General features: G+C 38.3%; 1 protein-coding gene across 1 annotated transcript in view; it reads left to right on the top strand.

The window, feature by feature from the left end:
* Positions 1 to 12,684, top strand: part of LOC149897801 (protein 4.1 homolog) — an 81,616-nt gene that overhangs the window by 54,736 nt on the left and 14,196 nt on the right. Inside the window, exons 4-11 of the mRNA XM_090116223.1 lie at positions 276 to 392; positions 1,178 to 1,361; positions 2,145 to 2,297; positions 2,633 to 2,818; positions 5,337 to 5,509; positions 9,402 to 9,499; positions 12,057 to 12,153; positions 12,484 to 12,548. Coding sequence (XP_089972349.1) covers positions 276 to 392; positions 1,178 to 1,361; positions 2,145 to 2,297; positions 2,633 to 2,818; positions 5,337 to 5,509; positions 9,402 to 9,499; positions 12,057 to 12,153; positions 12,484 to 12,548 — 1,073 coding nt within the window. The remainder of the gene's footprint in view (positions 1 to 275; positions 393 to 1,177; positions 1,362 to 2,144; positions 2,298 to 2,632; positions 2,819 to 5,336; positions 5,510 to 9,401; positions 9,500 to 12,056; positions 12,154 to 12,483; positions 12,549 to 12,684) is intronic.

Below are 12,684 nucleotides of genomic sequence, written 5' to 3'. Positions count from 1 at the left end.
GCACGAGCTCCAACACTTGAATGCCCGTCCGCTACCACGGCCATGTCCAAGTGCACTACGTGAGTCATGCGCTTGCGTTCGGTAATCAGGGGGGGGATCTCCGACATATATTTAGGATCTGATGGCGCTACATGAAAAAACTAAAATTTCTTCACGACTTGTTCGACTATATCAGCAACTTCAAAATTCAAATTACATTCATTTGCAAGAATGTAGTTACAAATTATATAGATGTTATGATTACAATAGATTACCCTCGATAATATCTATTCCAGACGAGCCGTGGTACGTGCGTTTCGCGGTAAAGTTCTACCCGCCGGAGCCGGCGCAGCTACAGGAGGAACTCACCAGGTACCAGCTCGTGCTAGCCGTGAGGAAGGATCTACTCGATGGTGAGTGGGGGGAGACTGGGTTGAGTTGGGTTTATTTGTATGTAATGTTTTTAAGGGTAGTTATATATTGAATGTAATTTCGATTTTAACAACACAGTATTAAATTAGTTCAGGAGCCGAAGGGTTCATAACTTTTACCTGTATTATCATGTCAATAAAGATTTTTTTTTATATTTTTTATTTTGAGCGTGTGTCAGTCGTGACAAGAAAAAAAAAATAATTCCTGTTTTATTTTAGCAGATTATTCAAAGATTATAACGGACACGGTTACAGAAATATTAATTCTATTATAATTGTTATTTTTGTAATCTGATTATTGGGAAATTTAAATGTACATATTATAATATGATGTAATTTTAATATAAGTAATATGATTGTATTGCAATACCTGCATAAGGTTGCCAATATGTTTAAATGTATCGGTTTGCAATAAATAATTTGAATTTTAATTCTTAATTTACTACAATACTACGTAAAATTTTTATTCACTGTTTTTTCCACGGTCAGATTTATGGACAGGTGACAGCTGGTAGTATATAATTATTATCTGTTTTTAAGCTATTGCATAGCTTCTATCGCGGGCCTTGAGCGCGGGGACCGAATCCAGAAATTGCGTAACGAAAAACCTCACGCTTCCCACTATGACGGGCGCGGAGGTGTGGCTTGAAGGCATAGCATGCAATAGCTTTACCGCGGCAGTCCCCGAGTGCCACACGTCTTTTTTTATTTATTTATTCATACAATATCTGGCAAATATTACTTAAATATCTTACGTATCGGTTCAGGTCGCCTCCCGTGCTCGGCGGTGACACACGCTCTCCTAGCCAGCTACCTGCTCCAGTCGGAGCTGGGCGACTGGGACGGGTCGAGCGCGGGCGCGGCGCCGTGCGCGCAGCTGCGCCTGGCGCCGCCCGCCAGCTGCACGCCCGACCTGGAGGAGAAGGTGCTCGAGCTGTACAAGACGCACAGGTGCGTGGGACTGGGTTTTTTTTTACGTTGGGAAATGTATTTACGCATCCCCCTCTACAGTTTTACTGCACGAGGGGGTATGTGGGACTCGCATGAAGCCATACCCACTAAAACCCAACGGTGGCCACCGTTCATCTTAGGCGACAGAGGTTAACAGCCAGGCCTTGCTGGCACAGGTGGGTGGGCCTGGGGAGTTGGAATGTAATAGCTTGTGCCGCCGTCGGGATGTAGCACGGCATTGTGCTGCCGTTGGAAAGTAGTGTAAGTTTGTGCCGCCGTTGTGCTTGACGCGCTTTAGTTTAAGGTAGTGCCGCCGTCGGGATGTAGTACGGCATTGTGCTGCCGTTGGGGAATAGTGTGAGTTAGTGCCGCCGTTAAGACGGAGTTGCAGTTAGTGACGCCGTTGGATAATAGTTTAAGTTTGTCGCGGCGTTGATATCAGGGTGCCGCGGCCGTAGCGGTTTAAAGTTAGTGCCGCCGATGAGACGTAGCTTTAAGCTTGTTCTGCTGTGTACTAGTTTTGTTTTATCTAAAAGTAATATTTTTATCAAGTATTTCAAAACATTTCTCATGTTGATATGGATGAAACTTACGCTTTTTATTTTGTTTTAGTATGAACTAATGATGGCTACTGGAAATTTTATCGATTAAAAAAATATCATAATTTAACTATATGGTAATATTTCTACCTACCTGTTTCATTTAGTAACAAATGCTTTTTTATTGAAATAAAAAAAAAAAAACCCAAAATCCAAAACACTAATTAAAATAATGAATTCACAGGGGGCAAACACCAGCGGAAGCGGAGGCAAATTACTTGGAAAACGCGAAGAAACTCGCAATGTACGGGGTCGACCTGCACCCCGCCAAGGACTCGGAGAATGTGGACATTACCCTTGGAGTGTGTTCATCTGGCCTCCTCGTGCATCGGGATAAGTGAGTATAAGTTTGTTTTTGTAACAAATAGATATATGAAAAAAAAAGTAATCTTTTTTTGGAAACTAAATTTTTATAAGTATTATCCGGATTAAACTTGAAATTAACAGATTTCATAAAAATCTTTATGTTCACGGTGTAATTACATTTTCATTTTCATTCGAAAAAAAATGTTGTGTGGTTTAATGAAGCCACGGTAAAAGTGAAACTGTTCGTACGGTTCCGAACACTGCTTTATACCTACTCGGCAGCCGACCGTCACGCGACATGCGCTACACAGACCAAAAAGTTTGAGACGATGTAATAAAAGTTTCACTTTAATCATCTGTCCACAGACTGCGTATAAACCGTTTCGCGTGGCCGAAAATCCTCAAGATAAGCTACAAGCGTCACAACTTCTACGTGAAGCTGCGCCCGGGCGAGTTCGAGCAGTTCGAGTCGACGGTCGGCTTCAAGCTCGCCAACCACCGCGCGGCTAAGAAGCTGTGGAAGGCGTGCGTGGAGCATCATACGTTCTTTAGGTGAGTGCAAGTTAATTTTTGAAGTGAAAACTTCTTTAGCGGCGTTGAGCACTTTTTCTGTAATGGGTATAAAATCTTAAACTCGCGTCAGGACACGTGGCCTGATCGAAAAAGCGTAAGACGGATGGATATCAAACATGCTGAACGTTAATAATCAAGTTTTCACTTCTGCCGGCACTCCCGGAGTGCAACCCGTCTTTTTTTTATATTTCTTCTTTTTTGTGTACTTTGCTCTATTTTTGTTTTGGTACCAAATGTATTTGAATTTATCAAGTGTCATTATATTATTATTAGGGCTGATTTTTCAATCTTTGGTTAAAACTTATTCGTCGAATAATGTATAAAATTACCATTTTCCAAACGTACTAGCGACTCCCCCCGGCTTCGCACGGGTGCAATGCTGATACTGAATACACTACAGAAAAACTGTGAACGTTGTATATAAAAACATAGCGGCCCGCTCCGGCTTCGCACGGGTACATATAGCCGGGCGGCCGGCCGGTACCGCCGCAAACGCTACGTCCCGCAATTTTTAAATCTGTACTATCTTCGAAAATATTCACTTAAATCATATAGTGTAAAGGGCCATATAGATCTATATTAAATGAAAAATGTATTCAAGGTATTTAATTGGTTAAGGATTAATGCTGTATTGGTTAAAATCGCTTCGAAAATTAGCCATTATTTGTCGTAAAAAGTAAATGACAAAAAAAAGTTATTGTGGGTTATCCGGAGATAGACATATTAGACTAGAGTAGATAATTTTTGAAACAAAAAAAAAATCGCAGTCGGATGAAACCCATTAGAAAAGGAGGGGAATATGATGAAAATAAAAGGAAAAATAAATTACGGTCAATCCGAGTTCGGGAAGTGGGAGGGGGGAGCTTTTAAGAGAAAAAAATGGTTTCTCTCGATTTCCGACAAAACTACAAGTCCTACAGAAAAAAGTTCAATGGCAAAGTTGTAGGTAATTAAAAGTTCTACAACTTTTGTATTCACAATTTTTTCACATAACCTCAAAATTTAGGTGAAAAATTCAAAAAACCAAGTTTTTGGTCTTTTATTTTTATCTACTTCAAAATTTATTGTTTTTCTACGAAATTTGGTGGAAACTTACTTTATTATGTCCCAAATACACTGTAATTTATTTGATTGAAAATATTTATTTTTTCGCCTTATTTTGAATTAATACCAAAAAAACAACCTAATTTTCAATCGAAAAGTCACCCGTCAAAATATCAGCTTTTTTCAAAAACTTGGGGTGCCTTTTATTCATTGAAATCTCTACTTTCATATGGTGTAAAAAAAAATAAACACCACCATAGTAAATGTTCTCAGGAAATGCATACAAAAAGTGTGAAAATTAGCTTTTACTAAATCAGGCACACTTCTCGAACTCTATATCTTCTCTTGTATCAGACAGGGACAGAGAAAGCGACTTTGTTTTATACTATGTAGTGATGATGCATAATTGCATACCATGTTTAAATATAATTTTATAGTTGAATCGTTTCTATCGCCTTTAATACGTATTTTATCATAATTTATCTATAATATTATTTTTTATTGACTTATCGAAATTTTCCTGACATAGAAATTTTCCCCACAAAGAGAAATTTTTCTGACGTATAGAAATTCTCCTGTCTTAGCGAAATTCTCCCGACTTATGGATTTTTCCTGACTTATATAAATTTTTGCGGCAAAGAGAAATTTTCCTCACGTAAGTATAGAAATTTTCCTGGCTTATAGAATTTTTCCTGACGTAAAGAAATTTTCTTAGCGTATGTAATTTTTCCTGACTTATACAAATTTTCCTGACGTATAGAAATTCTCCTGTCTTAGCGAAATTTTCCCGACTTATGGATTTTTCCTGACTTATAGAAATTTTTGCGGCAAAGAGAAATTTTCCTGACGTATAGAAATTTTCCTGGCTTATAAACATTTTCCTGACATACAATTTTTCCTTATCTACATAATTTTGCGGCAAAGAGAAATTTTCCTCACGTATATAATATTAGTATTAGTATGGATTCTAATTGCCCGTATTTGACAGTTTACCGTGACATTTTAATATTATCGTGTAATACTATTCGATTCGATAATATTTTAATTATTGGCCGGATAAGTTTTATCCAAGCATTGAAAAATCGGTCCTTAGTCACAAACGCAGTTTTTTCGTGACGACGCCTTGCTATTCCGTCCGTTTAGTTTTAAATTTCTATTCCTAAATGTAAAGTATTTGCATTAAATCAAACACAAGAGAGCGCTGTACCGTAGCTTTATACGTGGTACATATGCGCGTGCGCATACGTGTGTGTGTGTGTGCGTGCACGAGTTTGTGTGAGTCTGTGTGAATGGGCGAATTAGTAGCGTTCGTACTTGCGACTTGCGTGCGTATGTGCGTGTGCGAATGCGTATGCGTGTGCATGTGCATGAGTCTCTGCGAATGAGTGCGTGCGTGTGAGTGTGTGCGCGCGTGTGTGCGTTAGATACACAATGCAGAGTGTGCGTGTTGCAGGCTGACGTCCCCTGTGCCGGCGGCGCGCGGCGCGCTGTTCCCGCGGCTGGGCTCGCGGTTCCGCTACAGCGGGCGCACGCACTACGAGTCCCGCTCGGCGCTGCCGTCGCGCCCGCCGCCCGCCTTCCCGCGCGCGCTCTCCTCGCGCCGCCTGTCCTCGCGCAGCGCGCTCGGTGAGTGTAGCTGTAGCTCTGCGTGTGGCTCCGGTTCCGCTACAGCGGGCGCACGCACTACGAGTCCCGCTCGGCGCTGCCGTCGCGCCCGCCGCCCGCCTTCCCGCGCGCGCTCTCCTCGCGCCGCCTGTCCTCGCGCAGCGCGCTCGGTGAGTGTAGCTGTAGCTCTGCGTGTGGCTCCGGTTCCGCTACAGCGGGCGCACGCACTACGAGTCCCGCTCGGCGCTGCCGTCGCGCCCGCCGCCCGCCTTCCCGCGCGCGCTCTCCTCGCGCCGCCTGTCCTCGCGCAGCGCGCTCGGTGAGTGTAGCTGTAGCTCTGCGTGTGGCTCCGGTTCCGCTACAGCGGGCGCACGCACTACGAGTCCCGCTCGGCGCTGCCGTCGCGCCCGCCGCCCGCCTTCCCGCGCGCGCTCTCCTCGCGCCGCCTGTCCTCGCGCAGCGCGCTCGGTGAGTGTAGCTGTAGCTCTGCGTGTGGCTCCGGTTCCGCTACATGTGACTCTACGTGTGGCTCTACATGTGGCTCTACTTGTGGCTCTACGTGTGGCTCTACGTGTAGCTCTACATGTGGCTCTACGTGTTGCTCTACGTGTAGCTCTACATGTGGCTCTACGTGTGGCTCTACGTGTAGCTCTACATATGGCTCTACGTGTTGCTCTACGTGTAGCTCTACATGTAGCTCTACATGTGGCTCTACGTGTGGCTCTACATGTGGCTCTACATGTGGCTCTACGTGTGGCTCTACGTGTAGCTCTACATGTGGCTCTACGTGTGGCTCTACGTGTGGCTCTACATGTGGCTCTACGTGTGGCTCTACATGTAGTTCTATATGTGACTCGTACATGTGACTCTACCTACGGCTCTAGCTGTACTACAGAGCTGTCTACATGAAGCTCTACCTGACGCTGTGGATAAAGCGCTATCTACCTACGATTCTAAGCTATGCGACTATATTGGTAGCGCTATATGCCGCTCCACAGCTGCTCTATCAGCGGCTCTACCTACCGCTCTACCTGCCGCTGCACGAGCCGCGCAAGCTGTAGCTCTACATGCAGCTTTACAGTCTACATGTCAGTAGCTCTACATGTGACTCTAAATGGCGCTCTACATATCAGTATGTCTATATGCCGCTCTACGGGCGCCGCCGCACATTTTTTCGCTTGATTTAAATAAATTATAACGCATGGAACGATACGTAGCACTTTCAAATACATGACAATTTTAACAGAATAATCCCTATAAGTGTATATTATAAAATGTATACCGCAGCCACTAGCCAGCTGTTTACGACATTGATATATAATATGTTTACAATTAACGAAATTCCAATACTTTAATTTATATCAATAACAAACACTTGACTCACATTCAATCACACTTATTTACTTTTAATATTGACCTATATCGTAATATTAACCCACAGTAAACTATACCAATAAACAAGATGTCTAATTAACCCCTCGGTCACATCACGACCTTGGTCACATTTCGCGACACTTTGTCACGCTGCCAGACTGCATCGGATGCTGTCATAGCATTTGAGATCACTTTCAATTATATTTCTTTGCATAGAAAAACAAATACTTCAAGTTTAAACATAATATTATGTTTAATTATATTTTTATTAACGTAATTTTAAAATGCGATTTATTGGTTATATGATTCATCCTCACGTTTCAATTACTTTACAGCGCGTGTTGTAATGGAGAGAATCACGTTTAAAATTTACAACAGACAAAATTTTAAATAATGTACAATTTGGCGGCCTTATCGTTTAGAAGCGATTTCTTCTAGGCAAACTTTAAGGAAAAAATTATTAAAAAAATAAAAAGTGCCTAAATACATACAAGAAAGTACACATAATATAAATAGAGTAAATACTAAGATATCAACCAATTAACCTCTCGGTCACTTTGTCACTCTGCCAGACTGCATCGGATGCTGTCAGCATGTGAGATCACTTTTTATTTCATCTCGTGATATTAGCTCATAGGTAAGGTGACTCACCTTTTGGGAAATTCGTTTTTTTTGTAAATGTATTGTGAGAATAATGATTTGAGGTTATATGAAGGGTATTTTTAATTTTAAATGATGATAAGATGATAGCAAAAACATCTAATTGGTATTTGTTTGAGTTTTAATATCGGTAAGACTGTTAATAATAATTAAGTAGTCTGAGATTTTTCACATAGTGCCTTCTACAAAAGTTATATAAATAATTTAGTTCTTTATTAAAGGTTCTTACTATATTTTTTAATTATGTGTGCTAAATAAATAAATAAATTCCGCAAAACTAATTCTAACCTAATTTTTGCAATTTCTACTACGACTGAACAACCGTTCAGGAGATGTGCTAAAATAGGAACGTATTACGCACTTTATCAGTCATCATAAACTGATAGAATCGCTATTTTTTACACCTGACAAACAATCATCCATTCATACGAATTTTAAATATCTATGACACTTATTTTTCCGCTCAGTGTGTCACCAGCCTTATTCCCACGCAACATGCTAATATGCCTAATCTTGAATGCAGTTCGCAAAAATCAGCCTAGCATCAGTATAAGAATAATGAAGTAGTAGTTATTTTAGTTTTATTTACGATTACGTCAGAACTGTGTACTTATTCAGTGGAGAGGCGGCAGCCGTGATGAGCAGACGTGTTTCTCGTTGAATATTTAATATTATTTATATTTATTTGTAAACGTGATAATGGTGTTCGACGATTGTTGGAACCCGGCGTGCACTTGTGAGTTTTGTTTGTGTGTTCGTTTTGGTGTTACTCCTGAATTGGTGAACGGTTTGATGGTTAGGTATAGTGCACTATGGAGATTGATATAGGCTTTTAGTGGTGAAAATTTATTAATTTTCTTTTAAATTGTTATTTCAAAGAGTTAGAATTGGGGGTGGAAATTTGTGTGGTGATATCACGCGGTAACGTGAAAAACTAGTAACGGAAAAATGAAAAACACAAGAATGAGAAGAAATAACAAACAAATAAACAAATTTTCAGTCACATTAGGTTTAGTTATAAATAGTATTGTGTAGTATAGTTCATTAAATTGATTTATTACTCAATCCACGCAGAGTTTTTTGGCGAAAACGTTCAATAATGTAAACAAGCATTTTGCCGGAAATTCGCAGAATTACATGTAAATAAATAACGTACACCAGATGTACATGCATACATCACACCGATATTATAAATTCTCAAGTTTGTTTGGACGTGATGTTGTTTTGAAACAAAAAATTGTAAACGATTTTGATAGAAAATCCATATACATATTATAGATAGGTGGTGTGGCTCCACATAGAGCTATTTTTTATTTGGGAGAAAAGTCGCGGTCTGAAACTTGTATTTTATAGAAAAGTTCGTTAAAGTGATAATTACTGTGACATGGGTGTATTTTTTACTAACTTAAAAAATTAGGCTTTTACTCTTTACTTAACACATATTATTTGAGCCTAATTTAAGGTCTTCTCTGAGAAAAAAGTGATGATAAATCATATGATTGCCAATGTATACTTAAATAATATTAACATTTCTTTGATCATTGGTTATTTATGTAGTTGTGGTAATGCATATTTATTACGAGTACACATGAGTCATTTAAAGGTTCTCCATTCTATTAATGTATCTATCAATTAACACCAATGTAGCTATTTTATAGTCGTTAATATTTAATTTGTATATAATGTTTATTACATAATATGTGTTGATTTATCATTTTCATGAGTATAAAATTATAGAGAACATGTTTTATTTCTCACTAGAGTAACTAAAAACTTAATTTTTCGTAAAAATTTTTCGGATATAATATTTAAATGCTATGTTTTACCATAAAAATATACAATTACACACAACATTAATATATTTTTCTGTAAATTTCAGCGCTATCATCAGGAGACAAAGATGACATGCCCCCAGATGCAGCGAAGAGGCACACAATGCCCCCACAGCCTGCCCCGAGACCGACTATTAAGGATAAGGTAATGGGGGCAATATTTTTTGACATTTTTTTAGGATTTTTTTACTTTTTTTCAAGTCGATTAATGTTGCGGATATGATTTTTAGTTTGGGGTAGGTTTTAATGACGGGTTATTACTGTTTCTTTAATATTTTGTATGAAGTTAATTCTAAAGTACATACTATGATGATTTTTTTTATTTTTAATTGGGATGATGCAGGATTATTTATTCATTGGTGTAAAGTGAATTTTTCTTCGTTATTTATTTCTCATTAATGTAGTTTAGTTTCACATGCGCAATTTATGTAAGATTATTGCTAAGTGTTTATTAAAAAAAATGTAGTTACAAAACCAATTATTTTTGGAATATTCTAGTTCTACACAATAGTAATTTAAATAATTAATTAACAACTAAAATAGAGTTTGCATGTTTGTCATCTTACTCATACTTAATCAAACATGGTCATTTTGCATTAAAAGGGCTCAAAATTTGGAATTTGGAATTAGTAACAGAGTTGGCGTGTTGATACGTCTTATATTTATTTTAATATAAATTAAATCAAATTTGTGATTAAAGTTTAAAACAAGGAATAAGTTATGAAACTGCCAAGTATTTAAAATGGCAGTCCTTAGTATGTGGCAATACTAAGACTCATTTTTTTAATACAATGCGTCAACTAATGCATATCATCAATAATGAAACAGTACGCAATGCCCGGGTATTATATACAGTATATAAAAATATAATTTGCCTCTACCTTCTTGACTTTAACTTGTTATAAATATGAATGCACTAAGTGGGATTGATTGTGGCAATTGCAAGTTGGGTTTTCGTATTCGTGGAATTATATCTCGTATCTGAAACTTCCTTGGGTAATATTCAAAGATACCAAAATCTCCACGAAGCGACGGTATTGCCACATTTTACTCTCAACGTGCCTAAACAAGTTTCATTTCAATAAAAAATCGAAGTAATACCCGGGCATTGGGTTATTACACACGTAAAATAATACGTGTGTAATACCCGGGCATTACGTACTTTACACGTAATATAACGTGTGACGTAATCATAACACACGTAATATAAGACGAGGTGGGTTGTGTGGGACGCAGCTGCGGCGGCGGTCGGGCGGCGCGGCGAGCGCGTCGTCCGCCAGCTCGCTCGAGGGGGAGTACCTCGCCGAGCACAAGGTGCACACACCGCCCGTGGACGCTCTCTGTGCTTGCGTTTGTTATATAGCGTTTTTTAAGCTATTGCATAGCTTCTATCGCGGGCCTTGAGCGCGGGGACCGAATCCAGAAATTCCGTAACGGAAAAACCTCACTCTCCCCACTACGACGGGCACGGAGGTGTGGCTTGAAGGCATAGCATGCAATAGCTTTACCGCGGCAGTCCCCGAGTGCCACACGTCTTTTTTTTATTTAGGAGTAATGAGTGAGGGTGGAAAATTCTAACGCGGGTTTTTGTAACTACCCGCTTTTTTATTTTGAAACTACCCACTTGAGTAACTGTTTTTATCGAAGACGTTGTTTGTCAGGATTTCGGTATTGTTATTGGTGGTGACGTAGTACTTATTCACTTATGAAATGTATTCTTTTGAGTGTAATGTGAAATATATTTAAAGTATCGTATTTTTTAAACGTCTTAAATTTTGTTGTCAGTAATACATCATAAAATGTAAAAATTCTATTAAATAAAACTTAATTGCAAAATCTCGACTGTTGTAATGAGCGTTAAACGCAAACTTAAGCAAACGCAAGCATACGATTAGAGCATCCACGAGCGGTATCCAGTCCAGTCTATATCTACGGTTTCGATACACATACATTTGTGATCACTGTATTTGGCTTGTATATAGCGCGTATAGATAATTTTAGTGGTTTTAGTACTTATTGAGTCGAAACTTGAATGAAATTAGGGGATTCTACAGAAGCTTTCGCCTATTAGTATTTTGTAGTACTGCTGTCTCTTTCTATCAATCAGATAATTTGTGCGTTAGAGCGAGATTAATTGCTTTAAATTCAATGATTTGCTAAAAAATAATTTATAAGAGTTTTAAGAAAATGCTTAATTTTGTTGTTTGTAAGAATTGTCTATACGCGTAGGTATTTATAAAAAGCACTTTGTAATAGCACCTTATTATTTGATTTCGCGAGTGTGTGTAGACTGTAGAATGTAGATCCATTATCACGAACCTTACCATGTGTCTCCTTTCATTATGCTTTTTAGATTTGTTGTTTTGTTTTTCTTTATTAAGAGATTCCTGTTATTTGGAAATGGTATACTAATTATTAATCGGAATTTTAATTGAAATATCGAATTACAGTTTTATACTTAAAGCTATAATTTGTACCTTTATAATCTTTATTTTGTCAAATTTAATCAATCATGAATAAATAATGATATCTTTTCTACAATTGACAACAGAAGTAAAAAAAGGAAAATTCTCTTGTTCTTTAACACAATTCTCCTAGGCCATTTCCATATTACAGGATAAGTAGTAGTTAGGAGAGTGACGTAGTTAGTTATAAACCTTACCTATGAAGAAAACTAATAATTTTTTTTATAATTATTTCAGAAACCACCGCCCGGTGCGGTTAAAGTGATGCCCACTGCGCCACCGGAGAAGAAAGAGGAAAAGAAATTGGCAGAACAAAAGAAACCGGCTGAAAACGGTAAATATATTTGTGTATAATAAATAAATTGAAATATATTGTATAATAAACTAGCGGTCAGCCCCGGCTTCGCCCGTGGTACATGTTTACGTTTTCTCTACATAAGAACCATCCTCGTACTTAAAGGAATATAATAAAAAAAGAATTATCGAAATCGGTTCAGCCGTTCTCGAGTTATGCGCTTACCAACACATTTTGCGATTCATTTTTATATATAAGAAGATACATAAATAAGAATGTCTTTGTCTATATCTATCGTTAGAAGTGTGTCTATAAGAATTAAGCATTATTTAATTTTACAAATTTTAAACTGTGTGTTTTATTGGCCAGGTACTGACACAACAAGCGACCCAGGCGTTGCAAATAACATTGAAACTACACCTAAAAAGTCAAAGGTAAGTAATTAACTGCAATGATGAAACAACACTTGTCCATAAGAAGGAATGGTAGTTTCACTCTGATGAAAAATGCATAAAAATTAGATTGAATGTTCAATTCAAATGTTGTAAATATTCTCTATGTTAGATCAAG

This window comes from Colias eurytheme, chromosome 25 (genome assembly GCF_061535395.1).
Source record: "Colias eurytheme isolate Ceu_HAF_F1 chromosome 25, ilColEury1 Martin Lab GWU primary, whole genome shotgun sequence".
Taxonomy (NCBI): Eukaryota; Metazoa; Arthropoda; class Insecta; order Lepidoptera; family Pieridae; genus Colias; species Colias eurytheme.
This window is presented reverse-complemented; position numbering and strand designations above follow the sequence as displayed.